Source organism: Diabrotica virgifera, chromosome 7, assembly GCF_917563875.1.
Source record: "Diabrotica virgifera virgifera chromosome 7, PGI_DIABVI_V3a".
NCBI classification, from domain to species: Eukaryota; Metazoa; Arthropoda; class Insecta; order Coleoptera; family Chrysomelidae; genus Diabrotica; species Diabrotica virgifera.
In genome coordinates, this window is record NC_065449.1 from 87,497,471 (window position 1) to 87,517,777 (window position 20,307).

General features: G+C 32.2%; 2 protein-coding genes across 2 annotated transcripts in view; one reads left to right on the plus strand and one right to left on the minus strand.

The window, feature by feature from the left end:
- LOC114329648 (ras-related GTP-binding protein C) overlaps window positions 1-20,307 on the minus strand; it is a 112,808-nt gene that overhangs the window by 34,935 nt on the left and 57,566 nt on the right. The window lies entirely within an intron of this gene.
- Window positions 378-12,148, plus strand: LOC114329650 (uncharacterized). Its single transcript, XM_028278829.2, has 2 exons — window positions 378-1,020; window positions 7,861-12,148. The coding sequence occupies exons 1-2, from the start codon at window positions 657-659 to the stop codon at window positions 8,541-8,543; spliced, it is 1,047 nt and encodes a 348-aa protein (XP_028134630.1). The 5' UTR covers window positions 378-656; the 3' UTR covers window positions 8,544-12,148.

Here is a 20,307-nt window from a genome sequence, read left to right on the forward strand (position 1 = left end):
CGCAAGTACATGTAATAATTATTGTTACATGTACTTGCATTGAACAATTTTCTTTGTGACACGGTGACAGGAAAATACAGCGTGTTTTATATGTTCGTTCATGGGTATTCTTTTATTTTTCCGACTGTACATAGTTTGAATTCATAATATTATGCTAAGAATCGTTGCAAAAGTATTTTTATGAACCTATGTTGCTATTCTAATCAAATTTCGCTTTTTGAGAGGAATGATTAAATTACTCGTACTTCCTCTTGTAAAAAGAATTTACCCGCTGATGTAAGTTCTCCGCTAACCTCCTGGCTAACCTTGTCAAATCCTACATAGAAAGAGGCCAGTCACCCATGTTGAATTGGAAGTATTCGCGGGTTCGTCGAAAATGACAGATTGCGTCAGTGCCAATCCGTGATAAATATAAAAGACGTCAAAAATAAAATAAAAAAACATTAATTACGGTAATTACCATGACGTATTATAGTTTCAGATAGTTAATAAAAATATACTATTAATTTGTCTCGAATATTACATTATATTTTATTTAGAATATAGTAAAGTTTTAGAAACAACTGCAAAAACTTAACCTAGAAGGAGAGAGTGGTGTGCACATTTTTCTGGATTTACTCAATTATTTTAACAGAATACTTAAAATTTTATTAAACATGGAAGGAGATTTCATCAAAAACAATTTATTGATAGGTATGGGAAATCCTCTTTTAGACATCTCGGCTGTAGTAGAAAAAGACCTACTCCAAAAATATGAACTCAAAGAAGATAATGCCATTTTGGCGGAAGAAAAACATAAGCCTATATATGATGAACTTACAGCCAAATACCCTGTTAGTTACATTGCCGGAGGAAGTGTTCAAAATTCTTTGAGAGTAGCACAATGGTTGCTAGAAAAACCAAATGTAGTTACGTTTTTTGGATGTGTAGGACAAGATAAATATTCAAAAATATTGTATGAAGAAGCTACTTCAAGTGGTGTTAATGTTAAATACCAATACAGTAGTGCATCACCCACAGGTAGGTGTTAGTTTTAACATGTTTGCATGTATCATCAACAGCTATTCCATCCATCATCAGATGTGTACATTTATTTCTGTTCGCTGTTTTTTGCATTCATTCGTGGCCAGCCCTTTGCTTGATATCAGAACTCCATCTGGTTTGAGGTCTGCCTCTACTTAGTTGCCCTTGGACACCATTCAAGAATTTGCTTCATCTAATGGTTGTCTTTCATTCTTCCTATGTGTACCGCCCAGTTCCATTTTTCCTGTTTCATAGCTCTCTGAGTCACTTGAAGTTTGTAGACTATGCTGTTGTACTAATCGAAGGATTTTGCCTTTATTTATTTGATTCTTTAGATATTTGCGTGTACTATCTGTTGCAAGATAATTCGGATGGAATTCCCCAGATTAAGAGACTGGACCCATATCAAGCACAAAATAATCTGGGGAATTCCATCTGAATTATCTTACAATGGATAGTATTTGTTTGTTATTATAAATATTGTAATTTTAATTCATTAATATTAACACTTTGACTCCTATGTGTATCATACATAATACACAACAGGTACTCTTTCTGAGCCTATGTGTATGAATTTGATACACAAGAGTAGAACTTATTCAAGCGACAAAGTGTCAGGCTGTAACAACTTATGGGGGTAAATAGGCCAAGGTGTTAGTGTTAATGAGACTAATTTTAAGAAAACAAGCATGGAAAATTCTGCAAAAATCTGCAAAATAATTGATTTCATGTAAAAATTGTGTACATATATGAAGGTTCTAAAAGGTAACGGAGGGGTACCTGATAGTGATGTAACGAATGTCATTTTTTGAACATTCGCGAATACGAATGCGAATATCTGCTACCAACATTTGCGAATGCGGATGCAAATGCGAATATTCAGTTTTTTTTTTAATTTGTTTCTATTTTTGTAATGTTTCCTACATTTATAATGAGAAGTTAATTGATATCTAGTGTAAATCAATCTAAATCTTAGGCTTTATTACATAATACCAAATAATAAAAAAGTGAAGGCTGATAATGTGATTATACAAGTTCTATCTATCTTTTGCCCTTCATTTGTCCAAAGTTGAACGTAGGCCTCCCCCTCATTTTTCCACTCTTCTCGGTTCAGTGCTAATGCTGTCAATCTGGCCCCTGCGTATCTTTTTAGGTCATCTGACCATCTCGTCTGTGGTCTACCTGTTCCTTTTTTTTAGTCCCAAGGTCTCCAGTGAGTTATCGCTTCATTCCATCTTCTGTCTCTTTTTCTGCCGTTGTATCCTGCATATTTCCATTTGAGAGTAGATGCATGTTTGAGGTTAAGTTACCTTTTCTTTCTAAATCTACATTTATTTAAACCATTTTTACATAAAATGCATAAAAAATGTTTTATAGACAAAAAACGTTCTTTTCACTTTTTACGATAAAGCAAAATTAGTCGCATGTCTTCACATAATTGTCATCAGCTACCCCTGATACACCTTTTAAATCCTTTAAATACCTGTAGGAGATTGCTTCAGCTTTTTTTCTTTGTTGACAAGGGTAGTTGGCTGATTTGCTACTATATGTAAAATATAAACATAAATACAGTCCCTGATCAAATTATTAGATGCACTATAAGATTTTATAAAAAATGTTTTAATTATGAGGTGATACTAAATAGGTCTGTGTATTTACCAGACACAATGTATGTTGTTTGGTTGTACATTTAATTGACTCTTGAAGGAAAACAAAAATAACGACAAATAAATGTCAATATTTTGTTAAGCCACCTTTAGCCACGATTAAAGCTTTAATTCTGCACAGCATATTATCAATACAAATCTATACTCCTGTACCTGTAGAATTAAAGGTCTAATAGTGGCTAACAGTGGCTCAATAAAATAGTAACATTTTAATTGTCTATATTATTCAAGAGTCAATAAATACATATTTGAAATGAATGTCGACTCGATTTAAATTAAAATGAAACCGTCTATTTTTCTATAAATACATATTTGTCCATTAATGTTTTATTTGTCATAAAATATAGACAATTAAATGGACAACCAAACAACATACATTGTGTATGGTACATACAAAAAAAACCTATTATTTAGTATCACTTCATAATTAAAATTTTTATAAAATCTTATAATGCGTCTAATAATTTGGCCAGGGATGTAGATTAAATATCAGAAAATATGTTAACCCTTGTATTACCAACCAAATAAATTTACACTATTGGCCATCTGGGGTACCCATACACTAATTTTTATGCAAAATTTTGCTTGAAATTTTGTTTTATGTTTAATGAATATATTATGAGGCAAATAGTTATAGAATTAGGTACATAGAATGGCTTTTATAATCTCAAGTCAAATATAAAACAACAGACTCTTCTTTGTTCAGTAACTTTTTTGTTTGTTAAAAAATTAGATATAGTACAAGGAAGGGTCTCTGTATTCTTGAAATATTTGAAACAAACGTACATATTAGAAAAGCAGTTTAGGTTATTTCGTATCGACAACTCAGGATGAGTAAGACAAGTAGTGTACATACTATGTGCAGCTACGCCAGTACTATGTACTAGGTATCTTCTAATAAAGACATCCCTGGCACGCAACTCAATCATATTGACTAATTTATATTTAATTGTCAATATAATTAAGTTAGATAAAATTAAATTTTTAGAATAATTTTTTTACCTAGTAACAAAAACAAAATTTGTTTAATATATTAACATTTAGAATTTTGAAAACAACTTCCGAAGTATAATTATAAACGTCAAATAAACTTAAACTAAAATTGTGGCTTATTCCTAATAAGAATAGTAAATTGCATTAAGACGCAACAAGAAAATAGATTCAGAATAATATTAAGCAAACAATTTTAATCATTTACAGATAAGTATTTACAAATGCAAAGTGTTTAATAAAAATTAATGAATATACACTTCTACTGTTCATTATTGTTCTTGTTTTTTAATTAAAGCAGTCTGCAACATTATTTATTTCAGCTATTAATAAGGCGTGGTAGAAATTTTTGTGTTGTAACTGACAATGACTCAAAATATTCCTAATCTGAGCAAACCATCTATACTCCATCTAATTTACTTACCGTTGCACGTCATCCGCGTCATAGCTTGTAACATGATACCAACACGAAATATTTAGGCGGTAGGTGTGTTCTTTTTTAGAATAATGATGATTCTAAAAAATAACACACCTACTGCCTAAATATTTCGTGTTGGTATCATGTTACAAGCTATGACGCGGATGACGTGCAACGGTAAGTAAATTGGACGAAGTATATGTATGTATGAATTAGTATTATACATACTTAACAATTATTTCATTGTTCAATGAATCAGATCGATGGCTTAGTGTGAAAACCTCGTATCTCATTAAATTACAATTTTACAGGAGAGGCAAAAAACTGATTTTCTGCATAATATAACCTAAAAACAAAAATTACGTTACGTATTTTTAATTCGAGCACATTGAGACAAATATCTGATATTGGCACAGAGCTAAAAGTGTTAAATGTTGCTATTAAATTGGAAATACAAATATTAACTATGAAAAACACGTAAATATCCTTGCAGTATATAGAGCCATAGAGTAACTATGATAACCTCGTATATTTTGATATATGTGTTTTTCATCTCAAATGAGGTTATGTTTATTAATATTTACGAGGTTTTCATTTTTTCATAGCTTATTGCACACCTCCAAATACTAGGTCGATATAACACAAATCTTTTGATTTAAGGTTCATAAAATGTTCCTATATGCCGGACTACCTTTTGTTGTTCACAAAAAACATTTCTACAAGTCGAATCTCTCAAACAAACACTCCAAATTAAGTACCAAATTCTTGGTTATAAAATAAATGTGGTATTCACACTAAATCAAGAGAGCAATTGATATATGTGGTTTCTTTTTTTGGCTGTAGAAAATAGTCTAGCTAGTGTATTTGGAATTTTTCTTACAGTTGTAAATCGTGAGCTACAAGGTTTTCAAACTAAAACCACCAAAATGTCATTTTCGAAAAAAAAAATTAGATACGAGGTTTTCACATTAAGCCATCAATATATGATTCAACAATGTCATGGTGATATTAAAAAAGCGTTGAAGATGGGTAGAGTCCCAGTATATGTTACCATTGGGACAGTGAAGTTGTTAATATACAAAAAAAAATAAAGATCTAAGGAAATATAAATCTAAGATTTAAAAATCTGTGAGAATGGTAAGCTTTTAAAAAGCCATTTAGAATACTGGGTAAACTAATAGTATAGCTATTGTGATTGTGATATACATCAACTAGGGAAGTATATTATCTATTCAACTAGGGCTCGCTAGGGGAAGGATATATTGGGATGTGGAACACAAAAAATATGTGTCCGCAATGTTTAAAGGTATGTATACATATGCGCTCCGCTCGGTGTGCGAGCCGCTCGCGCACAGCATGTTCGTCAGATTAGTATGTGTTTTCAAGTGGCGCGCACGGCGCACCACTATCTAACTTCTGTCGGTTTTTCAACAAACGCTTTTGATGGTTCGCAATACGTATTTTGGAGGGGTTTGCGTGTGGTTTGGTGGTTCTGGCGCGCCTGAGTTGAATATTTCTTATAATGTAGTGGGCGGAAGGAAATATTATCAAACTTATTGATGCTTACCGTGGAAAATCTTTATTGTGGATACCGCGGAAATCGTTATCAAAATACAAAACATTAATAAATTAAACAAATTTTGTTTTTGTTGTTTGGTAAAAAAAATCTTCTAGTTTAATTTTATTTGACTTATTTATATTGACAATTCAGACATATTATACATTTTAAAGTAGATGTAGTTGTAGAAATAAAGTAGATATAATAAATAGTGTAATATCAAGGTCACCGACACCCTTGCCAGGCATCTTTAGTGTTTACGTTCACCCATAAATGAGTATTTCTAACAACGATAAATCTTTACGTTGATTATTAAACAAATTTCTGTTACTTTGTAACGGGTAGGTACTTTTTTACATTACTAATATGTATTACTATAGATACGACAACCCTATTATAAAAATTAAAACTAAATAATAAAATGTTTCATCTAGACCAGGGCATTTAGCACAAAATAAATCGTAAATACAGCACCTAGAGATTTGAAACTTTTTGCATTGTGTTCATAATGATGTCAGGAAAAAAGTCTACTATAGAAAAATTGGTGGAAATGCATCGTTGAATTTTGAAGTGCATAAAATGCATCCAAAAGGGCATACACATGTCAAAATAAGTGTATTAAGGGCCAGATTTTGTTACTCAGGGGGTTTTTGGGATCCGTAGAGATGAATACGCCATCAGAACCGATCAATGGAGCACCTAGTGTCCAGGTTCACTGCTAAGGCACGTGATCTGGAGTTTCAAAGAGTTTCGGTACTAAATTTAAAGAGTTTTTGGGGTTGCTGAATAAGAACACGCCATCAGAACCAACCTCCGGTGCACATTATTTTTTGTGACTCGAGTCCGGAACCATTACGTGTTTTAAACAGGTTAGTGTGCCATCAACGTCGTTGCTTCCTTTTCTTTTTGTACAAACTTGCCATTACCAATAAAGCACCACTCATCACAGAAATGGCGTAGATTTTACCGCACGACTGAGCCATGACTAAATGTTCGTAAGTTTCCTTTCGATCGCAGAAGGTTCGTCAAAATTAAAAATTTCAATGAGCATTGAACGTGCCACGAACGCGCGGCGCACACACAACGCGAAGTGCGCGGCGCGGATATCTATACATACCTGAAGACTTCCACTGAAGATAAACAATTTATGTTGACTTGTTTTTAACACTTAGACTGCCACAATAGTGAAAAAAAAGTTCCTTTCAGCCGCAAATATTTTTATCCTATATATTTACATACTAGCGAGAATCAATTGTTGATTATATAGGAATATAGGCTATTGGATTAAATTGCCCGTGCATCACGGCATGCTTCTCATGGCAGTCAACCTGTTAAATGACTATAAGATTGAAAAAAAAGATGACTAAAAAAATGTAATAAGTAATTATTATAATAATAGTGAAAAATATAAATATAGTGAAAAACTTTTTTTAAGAAGTATGATGAGATAACTATAATATTATAAACAATAAAAGATGTCTCTTTTTAAATAGAAAAAAAGTTAATTAATAGCAGATGAAGAAAATATACTAAACAGGAGTGAAGTAATAAATATAGAGTACAGGTGCACATGAAGTAAAATTGATGAAATATATCCAACAAAATAAATGTACTGTATGTACAACTATCATGTTGTGAAGAAATAAAAAAGAGAAAGTAATTACAAAATGGCAAGAATTCTAGAGAAAATGAAAAAAACCCAGAACTTATTAAATATGGAGTAGAAAAAGTAGCTAAGAAAAATTGGGTTAGGGTTAATAGAAACTATTAATTTCAAATGTTTCTCAGTACACATAATACGTTTATATGTCAAGAATTATGGTCAATATAACATGGTCTATGTATTATTTGGTATTTTCCTTCAAATTAATATCTAGGTTTGAAGTTTTGATACTAACTATAAACTACAGTAGTTATTTTTTTTGACATCCATTTTATTGCAATCTATTTTATAAAAAATGATAAACAATACATATGAGTGTTAAGAGTGTGACACAGTCAGTATTCACCCAGTGGTGAATACCTAAAAGAGAACAATAATGATTGAATTAGTACAGTTATTAATAAATTAATTGAATTAATAGTACAATAGTAATAAGTGGGAATGATTAGTTAGTGTTGAGGTCAAGAGTGTCTGTTCTTTTTAGTCTTCTGTTCTAATTTGACTATTTAACTTGATTTTCTAATTTTTACTATATTTTTAGGTACCTGTGCTGTGTTGATAACAGGCTACAATCGCTCTCTATGTGCAAACTTAGGCGCTGCAAATGATTTTACAATTGACCATCTGTCTGATCCAGAAAATAAAAAGTTGATAGAAAGTGCACAGTTTTATTATGTGTCCGGATTTTTCTTAACAGTAAATCCAGCAGCTCAAATGGAAATGGCCAAGTATGCTGTAAGCAAAAACCGTCCTTTTGTAATGAACTTAAGTGCCCCTTTCATTTGTCAATTTTTTTTCAAAGCATTTGCTGATGCTTTACCTTATACAGACCTGTTATTTGGAAATGAATCTGAAGCAGAAACTTTATCAGAGAGTTATAATTTTGGTACCAAAAATATTGAAGAAATCGCATTGAAAATATCTGAATTGCCTAAAGAAAATGAGAATCGAAAAAGGACAGTTATCATTACCCAAGGTGTTGAACCCATCATAGTTGCATCAGAAGGCAAAATACGGAAGTTTCCCATTGTTAAATTGTCTAAAGAGAAAATTGTTGACACAAATGGGGCTGGAGATGCCTTCGCAGGTGGATTTTTATCACAATACATTTTAGGAAGAAGTTTGGAAGTATGTATAAAATGTGCAGCTTGGGCTGCTGCTGAGATTATTCAAAGAAACGGTTGCAGTTTTGAGGGAAAACCTGCCTTTAATCCAGAGTTATAATGTTACATAAATGACTTAGGTATAAATTGCTGCCTATTTTTTAAAAAGAGAAAATTAATACAAGATCGCATTTATAAAATGAATGACTTTATGTTAAAACATTTTATATTTTTTGTAAAAAAATTACATTTATGTTAAGAGGCAACAGCGCGTCATCAATATTTTTGTTTCGTCGGCAGTACGACAGTGACAGTGATACTATACTATCAAAAACAATAATTATTATATTCATAGGCGCGCTAAATGTTGCCAAGTCGATCAAGTTGGATTTCTTGCTATAGATAATCGATTTTTAGTAGTTCCAATGTGACACAAAAGTTTATTTGAAGAAAGTGTATTTTTTGTCCTTCTTAATGACGGTACAAGCTCGTTTTTGCAATATTTTATTTAACTATAGAGCAGTGTTTCCCAACCTTTTTTGTGCCTTGCCCCACCTTAGCCTTTCTTAAATTTATACCTCTTATGTAACATACATATACAGGGTGTAACGAAAATACAGGTCATACATTAAATCACATATTCTGACACGAAAAATAGTTCGAATGAACCTAACTTACCGTAGTACAAGTATGCACATAAAAAAAGTTACAGCCCTTTGAAGTTACAAAATGAAAATAGATTTTTTCAAATATGTATATCGAAAACTATTAGAGATTTTTTATTGAAAATGGACATGTGGCATTCTTATCGCAGGAACGTCTTAAAAAAGAATTATAGTAAAATTTGTGCACCCCATAAAAATTTTATGGAGGTTTTGTTTCCTTAAACCTCCCAAACTTTTGTGTACGTTCCAATTAAATTATTATTGTGGTACCATTAGTTAAATTCAATATTTCGAAAACTTTTTTGCCTCTTAGTATTTTTTCGATAAGGAAGTTTTTATCGAGTTGCGGCTTCTATTTTAATATGTTTACATAAAAGTTTTATGGGGGTTTTGTTCCTTTAGACCCCCCAAATGTTTGTGTATGTTCCAATTAAACTATTACTGCGGTACCATTAGTTAAACACAGTGTTTTTAAAACTTTTTTGCCTCTGTATTTTTTCGATAAGGCGCCTTTTATCGAGATGTGGTTTCTTTTTTAATATGGTTCAAAATATATCTAAAAAAGTAAATCATAAATAAATTTTCATATGATTACCAAGTCTCCTTAATCGTACTTAGCCATATACAAATATGTGGTGGATTTGACAAATATTCAAAATATCTCGATAAAAACTGACTTTTCGAAAAGGTACTAAGAGGCAAAAAGTTTTTAAAATATCGTGTTTGACTAATGGTACTACAATAATAATTAAATTCGAACGTACACAAAAGTTTGGATGGGTTTAAAGGAACAAAACCCCCATAAAATTTTTATGGGGTGTCCAAATTTCACTATAATTTTTTCTTAATAAAAGATCTCTAATAGTTTTCGATATATTGGAAAAAATCGATTTTCTTTTTGTAACTTAAAAGGCCTGTAACTTTTTTATGTGCATATTTATTTGTACTAAGGTAAGTTCAGTTCAATAGAACTATTTTTGGTCCCAGAATATGTGATTAAATTTATGACCTGTATTTTTGTTATACCCTGTATATTTGGGAGCAAATATCAATAACCAGTGTACCCCAAAAAAGAAATCCTATCAAGAATCGAACAAGCGAGGAAAACACTCAAAAACATGAAAACATTTTTTTACAACAATAGACCTTAGTCTGGAGCTCAGAATCTGAATAATCAAATGTTGTGAAGCATGGCTGTGAAAGTTGGATAATGGACTCTGAAACAGCAAAAGAATGCTGAGAATTCCATGTGTACAAAAAGTTACTAACAACGGGGTACTTCAGTGCATGAGTAACAAAAAGAGTTACTAAGAATAATCAAAGAGAGGAAAATAAAATATTTGGGTCAAGTGTTGAGAGGTGAAAGATATGAATTACTTCAAATCGTATTTGAAGGTCAAGTAGAGGGCAAAAGATCAGTAGGAAGACGCCAGAACTCGTGGCTGAAATACCTAAGGAGTTGGTTTGACCTCTGACGCGGTTGGTTAGGTAAATATGAAGATGGAGAGGTTACCAATAGTTTTCTTGTACATTTGGTTGAATCTGGAAATTGGATCTTGAAATGAAATAGATTTTGAATCTATTTCATCAGAAATCCATGCCATCGCTCTTTTTATATTAAATAAAGTTTTAACTGTCTGATCATTTTTGCAATTCTTTGAGTTTTTCTTAATACTGCATATTTGATATATCAGACAAATCGCCAACATTGGCTGCATCATCCACGTTGAAAAAATCATTTTGTTTTAAATCAGAAAATATTTATTTTTCACATTTTCAGTTACCTCACATTTTTGGAGCCGATGAAACTATTCAAAGTTTTTGTTAATATGTTTCTGACAAAACTCAATATGGGTAATAAAACCAAATATCTTCGCTTTGCATTGACAAAAGTTTTATTTGTTCCTAGAAGTATTAGCTTATTTAGCTTAGCACAAAAATACTTTACCATCGATTGTTAACAGTATCAAACTGTTCTATAAATATTTTCAAGCAGTTCCCTATATAATCCCATCATCTTACTAGTAAAAGTCTACGTCCTCATCTTGTTCTTCACAAAATAGCTTTAAGATACGCTCACATTTAGCATTAACACACTTTAACACTTTATTACGGAATGTAGTACTTCATTTAGATCAGGCGAGATGTTTTAGCTACCAAGTTTTCCGTATGAATAACACAATTCGCAAGAATCATTTCTGGATTAGCATCTTTCATCAATTTTAAGCAGGCATTTTTTGCGTATCAAATTAGGAGCACCGTCTGCAGCACAAGATGTAAGTTATCAATACTCCCTCAATGTCTTTTAAAGTTGATTCATCCATTTGCCTCAAGTTGATTTTCAATATCTTCACCTATTTCGTCTATTCTTCTACTAACAGTATTATTACTGACTAACATAACTTTAACATCTTTGTCATCTTTTTCAAGAACCATTTTAGAAAATGCTGATATTGACGGTTTTATTAAAAATTCTCTCCTACAGTAAGATTTATTCCAGTTTTAGTGATGAATATCTTCACTCCTTCACTGAAATCTACTATTGCATTAAAATGGCCCGGGACGAAAAATTTAAACTCGGGTCAACCATATTCGAATTGCCCCCCTTAACAATCAAATTGCCCCCCTGTGGGGCGTGGACCCCACGTTGGGAAACACTGCTATAGAGTAATTTCCGCATAAATACTAACATAATTCTCAAATTGGGCTCTGTACCGCCATTATTTACTATATTACGAATATGTGTGCCAAATATCTCAACAAAATATTCAAAATTAAAGCTGCAATCTTGGAACGCGTTTTCCGCACGCTGATGTTGCCTCTTAATAAACACATGTATAACATACATATTCTAGCTTATTTTAAATAAAACTTAACTTTTTTACATCCAACAATAATTTTACACAAAGTTATTATTGATTTTTTATTTTTAAATAATGTAATGTTAACCTATTAAGATTGATGCAAATACATTTAAAAAATGTGTCGGATTTTAGAAAACTATATTATACCATCCTCAGGAAATGTATGTTATAATAAAAATTGCGAATACTTTAAACATGATGATCTTTTTGTGTAATATTCATTTTAACCTATCATATGATCCGCTTATTTTGAAAGTGACCTAATTCCATTTGCCATTTTTTTTTCAGTTGCTATGGTTACATGTACAACTTCATGTTATTTATCAGTAAAGCATTTCAAGTTGCTAAACAAACTATAATTAGAAATTATAGTCATTGACTTAAAACAGGCATTTGATTCGATTAATTAATCATAACCCTGGAAAAATTAAAAATCCCACATAAACTCAGAAAATTAATTAATATGACAATGGGTACTACCAAAATTAGCATAAAGACGCAATGAGGGGAGACAGATGAACTCATTATAAATAAAGGAGTGAAATAAGGAGATGCCTTATCCACAACACTGTTTAATCTAGCTTTAGAATATGTACTACGAAATATAAATAAAGGGAACCTAAGAACATGAGGTGGACAAATAATCGCCTACGCAGACGATATTGTTATTGTTGCAAAGAATAGAAACATAATGAAAGAAATGCTAGAAGAAATAAAAGAGAAAGTGGAGACAATGGGACCCGGATTAAATCAAGAAAAGACAAAAATATTAAGACTGGGGAAAACACCTCGTCGCCTTAATACTATAACTTGATAACTCGAAATTAGTAGTTTTGAGATAAACGAGTTTAAAGATTTTCAAGATACTTGTGCTGCTACCATGATGTTGGTAAATACGGAATTCACTCTGCGGCTCTAAAATACTGTTCCTTAACTTTTTGGCAACTGATCTATTTAGAAATATGGTGTAAATTTGTTTTCCAATATGGAAAAAAACATGAAAAATTAAAGTTATCAACTTTTAGCACTACCATAATGTTAACATTTGGTAATGTCGCATGTTGTGCTAAGTCGCATATAAGTGAACTTTTTAACACAACTAATATTTTAAACATTATTTTGTTGAAAATTAGCCCTCTGCCATGGAGGTTGCCAGATCTGCTAACAATTCTCGAATTCTTGCATTAAAATGAACCGAATAAACACATAGCAATTATGTGGTAAGTTCAATGGTTTCAGAGAAACCCGTGCTAAAACTAGATAACTCGAGTTATCTAGTTATAGCATTCAGTGTATGTCGTATTCACGATTATTTCGATTAAATAACAGCTTGATAACTTATCTTGTCAAGTTTTAGCACTGAATATTAGTGGCATTTGAATTTTATCAACTTTCGTCAATCATAAATAAATACTTAACCCGTTTGAAGTGAGCTATCAAGTTTTTACACAATATGGAGGCAAATAAAATACATCGTGTGAACTAGTTATCTCAAAAACGTCAATTTTGGAGTTATCAAGTTATAGTACTAAGGCGACGACCTATAAAAGGACAACCCAAAATAGGAAATTCAGAGTTTGAAAATGTAGAAAGAATGCCAGAAATAAAAGAAGCGAAGATCGGTGGGATATGTGCATTTTATCAATGAAATTTGATATTTTAAAGATATTCCAGAAGCCGCTACAGATAAAATGTTTTAATAACATATTAATCATTCAGAATTACTCGACGGATATTAGTACAGTTAAAATAATTAAGACGACAACCGGACAATAATGATTTAATGAGTGAATTTGAAGTTTTTTTTACTTTAATGACAAAAAGAGCAAGCCCATTAGCAGAACCCAATTAAAAATTAGTTTGCACATCATATTTGAAACATTATTTGGTTGAAAAATCTCATTTTTGTTGGCAAAAAAAAATATATTAATTTTTTTGGACTAAATTACAGTTGTGTTTATCTTAAAAAGGATATGTTACTATCAACATTTACACAGTGTTGCCAAATTGAATTTTGTTATTTTGGGTGTAAATTTTTTCCACGGATCTCCGAGGGTACAATACTACGAAATATAAATAAAGGGAACCTAAGAACATGAGGTGGACAAATAATCGCCTACGCAGACGATATTGTTATTGTTGCAAAGAATATAAACATAATGAAAGAAATGCTAGAAGAAATAAAAGAGAAAGGGGAGACAATGGGACTCAGATTAAATCAATAAAAGACAAAAATATTAAGACTGGGGAAAACACTTATAAAAGGACAACCCAAAATAGGAAATTCAGAGTTTGAAGATGTAGAAAGAATGCCAGAAATAAAAAAAATATATATTGGCAGCGAATAAAGCTAATTTTGCAAATAAAACATTACTTAAAAGCAAAATACTGACTATGAAAACCAAGATGAGAATATATAGCACAATCATTAGACCAATAATATTATTAGCAGCAGAAATAATGACGATGACTAAAAAATATTAAGAAACCTTAAGAACAGTGGAGAGAATCAGAACAGAGTATAGAAACATAATGGATATAGAAGCCGAACAAATGCACAGATTGGGAAAGTACTGAAAGAAGCAATGTAGAGTTAGATGGTTAGGTCACATCTGGCAGGAAAGAGGTGAAGCAGTGACATATATGCTATAATATAATGGAATCCAGGAGGAAAAAAGAAAAGAGGAAGACCAAAATCAAAGTGACTGCAAGAAGTTAAAGACTTAAAAAAGCAGTTCTAAAAACAACAGTATTTTTATATAAAAGCAGAATAAAAATCTAAAAATTAATTTGCGCGGTAAATTTGAATTACTCTCCTAATTTAAAAACGAGGATAGATTTTTTCTTTTTTGTTCCTTTTGGAGTTGAAAAGATAAATTGTGATGAATTTTTAGAAACCCAGTTCTTATAGTCAGGCATCCCAGGCATTTACTACTAACAAGCTAATTTTTGGTGAGTAGCTTTATTTTGACGAGACGCCCAACTTTTCCTTACAATTTCCGTATGTTGTAGATAACAAAGATAGCAGGGATAGTCCAGTCGGGTTAGACGAATAACAGGCCTAACCTTGCACATGCCGAGCTGCCCCAAATTGTATTTTTCTAATATTTAGGGAGGTTCAATAGTAGTGTAAATTTAAAATCTCAACTGAATTCCGCCGTTGCGTTATCCGTCATTTTGACTTTAAACGGGAACCGTTTTTGCTCAATATCTCCGTCATTTTCAACTTCTCGACAAAAAGTATGAGAACTAAAAATTGTTGAAAATGTGATTTTCTATAATTTCTTTCATTACAATTTTTTTCGTGCGGTCGATATTTTCAGAGTTGTGGGGGAAAATAATGAAATTTAGAGCATAATTAATTATTATTGAATTATTTCGTTTATTATTAATTCTTGTCGGACAGGATATTGTTTTATTTGGATGAAAAATACACTAACCTATCAAGTGATACCTTTGTCCTACTGTTACTAATAAAAAAAAATGGTTTTATGGTATTAACAACTTTGAAAGTAGGGCCAGGACAACGTACCACACAATTTGTAGGACAATCCTAGCCCAGTAGGGATAGCACTTGACCTTGCATGCCGAGCTGCCCTTTTTGTATAGGAACATTTTTGTCAGTATTAATAATAAACGAAATAATTCAATAATTATGCTCTAACTGTCATGATTTTCTCCCATAACTCTAAAAATATTGACCGCACGAAAAAATTGTAACGAACAAAATGATAGAAAATCACATTTTCAACAATTTCAGTTCTTATACTTTTTGTCGAGAAGTTGAAAATGGCGGAGATATTGAGCAAAAACGGTTCCCGTTTAAAATCAAAATGACGGCTAACGCGGAATTCAGTCGAGATTTTAAATTTACACTACTATTGACCCTCCCTAAACTGGACTATCACTGCTATCTTTGTTATCTAGGTACCACATACGGAAATTGTTGTAAGGAAAAAATTGGGCGGCTCGTCAAAATGAAGCTACTCACGAAAAATTAGCTTGTTAGTAGTAAATGGTGAAAATAGACCTGGGATCCCTGACTATTAATACTACATCCATTTTATACATAAATTGGAAAAGTATAGTTAAAAACTAATTATTAATAATTTGCAACTTCACAATATGTATTTATCATAAATGCTTAACTTCAAATTGTGGTCGCCAACAATGTCGGGTGACGACGCTAGGTGTCGCGTTAGTTATGCACGGAGCGAATACTTAAATGTAAATATTGCATATCTTAAGACATAGAAAAAACTTTAAAATGGAGTACAAAAACAGGAAAATAAGGATAAATCTTTACTTGTTTACAACTACTGCAAAAAGTAATCGCATTTATGATACAGGTAAAATACCCCAAGACTGGTTAGAGTCAATATTCATCCCACTACCAAAAAAGCCAAACCCACAAAACTACAATGAGTTCCGTCTGATAAGCCTTATGAGTCATGCAGTAAAAGTCCTATTAAAATTCGTACATAATCTAATCTATAGAAAGTGCGAAACAATCATCAGAGACGATCAGTTTGGACTCAGTGCCGGCATGGGAACGAGAGAAGCCCTCTTCAGTTTACTAGTTCTCGCCCAAAAATGCTACGACCAACAGAACGATATATTTATATGCTTTATAGACTTCAAAAAAAAAGCATTTGCTAGACTAAGACACGACCTACTATTAGAACGTTTGCAAGAAGTCGGTTTAGATGGAAAAGACATTAAATTACTAAAAAACTTGTACTGGAACCAAAACGCTAGAGTTAGGATCGAAGATTCCACATCCGCAGAAGTAGAAATTAGGAGGGGAGTTAGACAAGGATGTGTTCTGTCGCCTCTGCTGTTTAATCTTTACTCTGTTTCTATTTAAAGAGGCACTGGAGTGCCTCCAGTTCCAAAGATGGAGTCAAGGTGAATGGCGTAAATATCAACAGCATCAGATACGGCGACGATGATACGGTGTTGATTGCGGATTCCGACTTGGGTCTACAACGACTCATCGATAAGACCAACTCGACCTGTGAGCAATTTGGTATGAAAATAAACATTAAAAAACCGTCAATACGAAAAAACCAAAACGTACCTACCTCAACCTTGCACAATAAATGGGCACATTTTAAAACAGGTCAATAGATTTAAGTACCTGGGATGTTGGATCGATTGCAGCCTAAATCCTGATCTAGAAATAAGATCGAGAATAGAACAGGCCAGAAAATCTTTCGAAAAAATTTAAAAAATGCTTTGTGATTCTCGAATAAAACTCGAAATTCGACTACGTTTATCAAAATGCTACGTCTGGTCGACTCTTCACTACGCAGTTGAGACATGGACACGTAAAACATTAACCGTAAATAAATTGGAGGCCTTTGAAATGTGGATCTACCGGAGAATCGTCAAAATTTCATGGACAGTGCATATTTCAAACGAAGAAGTGCTGCATAGAATAGGCAAGGAAAGAGAACTTTTCAACACAGTGAAAGTTAGAAAAACATCATACGTAGGCCACATATTGAGAAGTAATCGGTACCAACATGCTCAACTTAAAGGAAAGATCGAAGGCAAGAGAGGACTAGGAAGGAAAAGACTATCGTGGCTCAGAAACATCCGACAATGGACAGGGCTAAATTTTGAACAGCTAATAAGAACAGCTGAAGACAGAGAAGAGTTTGCAATTTTGTAGTAGACAACCTCCATTGAGGAGAGGGCACTTTAAGAAGAAGAGGTGAAAAGTAATTTACACTTTTGCGATTTCTCTTAACGAGAGGACGTACAATGCTTACAATGCATACAAACCCTCAAAACTTCAGCTCAATCCATTAATTAGTTTAAAAGTTATTGAGAGTTATTCAAGTTGTTTATCCCAGAGGTAATTTTTTTGTAATAACATAAGACATACAATAATGAAGATGCGGTAATTCTACGGTATCATATAAAAAAGTGAAGACTTGTAATGTGCACCAATAAATTGTTACTACTTAAAAAACAACGCCGAAACATCTGCAGAAAACCTATAGATTTTCTTACTATAATTAATATTTTCATTCTAGAGATATTTTCCTGTCTCCCAGACTCCCAGTATTAACAAATCAACATCGTATATTAATATGAATAAACTTTAGACTAAAATATTAAAGTGGTATTTAAATAAATCAAATAACGATGCAAAATATGTATACATAATATTAATATAATTTTTATTCAAAAATGTTGCTAAAAGTAAATGAATTTTATCTATGTTTACATAGTAAAATTGCCAAATAAATTTATTAAGTAATTTCTCACTTTCCTCTATAGTCCATTTACTCACGGTTTTTGCTCCAAATTTTAAAGAACCGCTTGGATTGTCATGAAATTTGGCATACACATAGCTAACATGTCAAGAAAAAAGTTATATTGTGCCGACGTATGCTTTTGCCCTGGGGGTGAGTTTCACCCCATATCGTGGGTGAAAAAATACACTTTCAAAATAAGTCCGGATGTGGATAAACTGACTAATTCTAAGCAACTTTCGTTCTATAGCGTTTTTTCACTAAGTCAATATTTTTTGTTAATTGCAAGTGAATATGTTTATTTTTCAACAAAAATTTTTTTAGTAAAATTGTGGCTTATTTCCCATAGAAAATACTTAATTATAAAAATGCCACAAGGAAATAGCTTCAGAACAACATTAAAAAATCCACGTGTTTAGACGGTTTTTCGCAAATAACTCAAAAATTAAGTACTTTATCGAAAATAACATTCCTATCGAACAAGTATGTATGAGGTATCTATTGAGAAATTCACACCGAGAATACAGTACGGCTAAGATAGGGCAATACATTTCTAATGGAGAATAAACGCACAGGTTTGTCGGTCTTCTCGTTGTTGATTGCTCTCTCAAGGGCGTCGCACAGGAACTGTGGCAACACTGAATGCGCATTCCTATCTTAACCGTACTGCAACCCCAGTGTGAATTTCACGTTAGACCCAGTAGAAGCAGAGTTCTACAATAGCTAATGAAATATATGTTCATATTTGTCAAATACCAAATCGAATACATGTGAAATAACCAAAAAATGAAGCACTTTTTGGGAAATACTCATTTTTTAAAATGTTTAAAAAAAACTTTCTTTTTGTTTTTTAAAAAAGTTTTTCTACAACCGTGTTAAAAATGCAATTTTTAGCACTCCATACGAGCGTTAAAAATGCTACTTTAAGGCACTAGTGCTTTAAAATATTTTTAAGGCACTGCAGTTCGTATTGACCGTATAGGCAATTTTGATGTAATGTCAAAAAAATATAAAAATGGAATGTCAGTCAAGCTCAAGTAAAAGTTTTTGTAGATATTGTCCTGTAATTAAATTTGTAGAAAAAATATTTTATGCTATGCGTGTTAAAAAGTACATTTTTAAGGCACTCATGTGAATTGCAGAACTCGCTATCGCTCATTCTGCAAACTTTCACATGCGTGCCTTAACACTGGAATGTCTGGCTTAGCACACCTACCTAGAAAGCCGGAAGGGATCATTTTGGCCACACGTTCTTTAATCAATTAAAACTCAGTTTAAAGAAATTAAATCAACTCTAGACGGTAGAATCTAATTTTATTTTTTACTTTTATTGTTTAACACATTCGCTACCCATCAAAAACATTCGGAACACCATACAATTTGCAGTTTTTGATATTTGCCACACATTGCCTTGTTACAACCGTGGCAATGATTTGAAGTATGATTTCCTTTACAAAATATTTTCAACTGATATTTTTTTCGTTTTTGGATAGTAACAGTGATAGTTGTTGGTAGACCTGGTGTTGCTAGACGTAGTTCCAGATTTCGGGAGACAAGGTATGGGGCCCATAATTCTTCACACAGCCGAATAATAAACTTACGGAGACTGAGTCTACTTCCAGTTATTTCTTTATAAATAATCCATGCATTTATTGCTTCCAAGTCAAGAGTATGATAAAACACGTACATAGGCCATCGTCTTGAAGTTGCTATTGTAGTATAAAGACGCGTCATTTGGTCCTCTACACCATTACAATAAACATTACAGTAACCATTTACAATAAACATACATAAATATAATTTTACCCATTCGACAGGAATTTGAAAGAAAGGATCGTCGAATTTACCAGAAAACGATAATACCTTACACGGAGCCAGTTTGGCCCCTTTACACTTCTATGGAAGATTTGTTAAAAAACCATTAAATAAATTTAGTAAACAATATTTTTTTGTTTTAAATAAGGCTTTGTATCAAAATACTAAAAGTCATAAAATATGAAAATATTATTGCCTCAAATAAAAAAAACTACAATAACTTTAAATCGCAACAGGGGCCAAATTGGCCCTTCCGGCTTTCTAGTGTTAAACGT

Excerpts from the sequence above, each read along its gene's own strand:
- LOC114329650 (XM_028278829.2), top strand. The coding sequence starts at position 657 with ATGGAAGGAGATTTCATCAAAAACAATTTATTGATAGGTATGGGAAAT. Across the intron at positions 1,021-7,860 it reads CAGTAGTGCATCACCCACAG|GTACCTGTGCTGTGTTGATA; the intron begins GTAGGTGTTAGT and ends CTATATTTTTAG.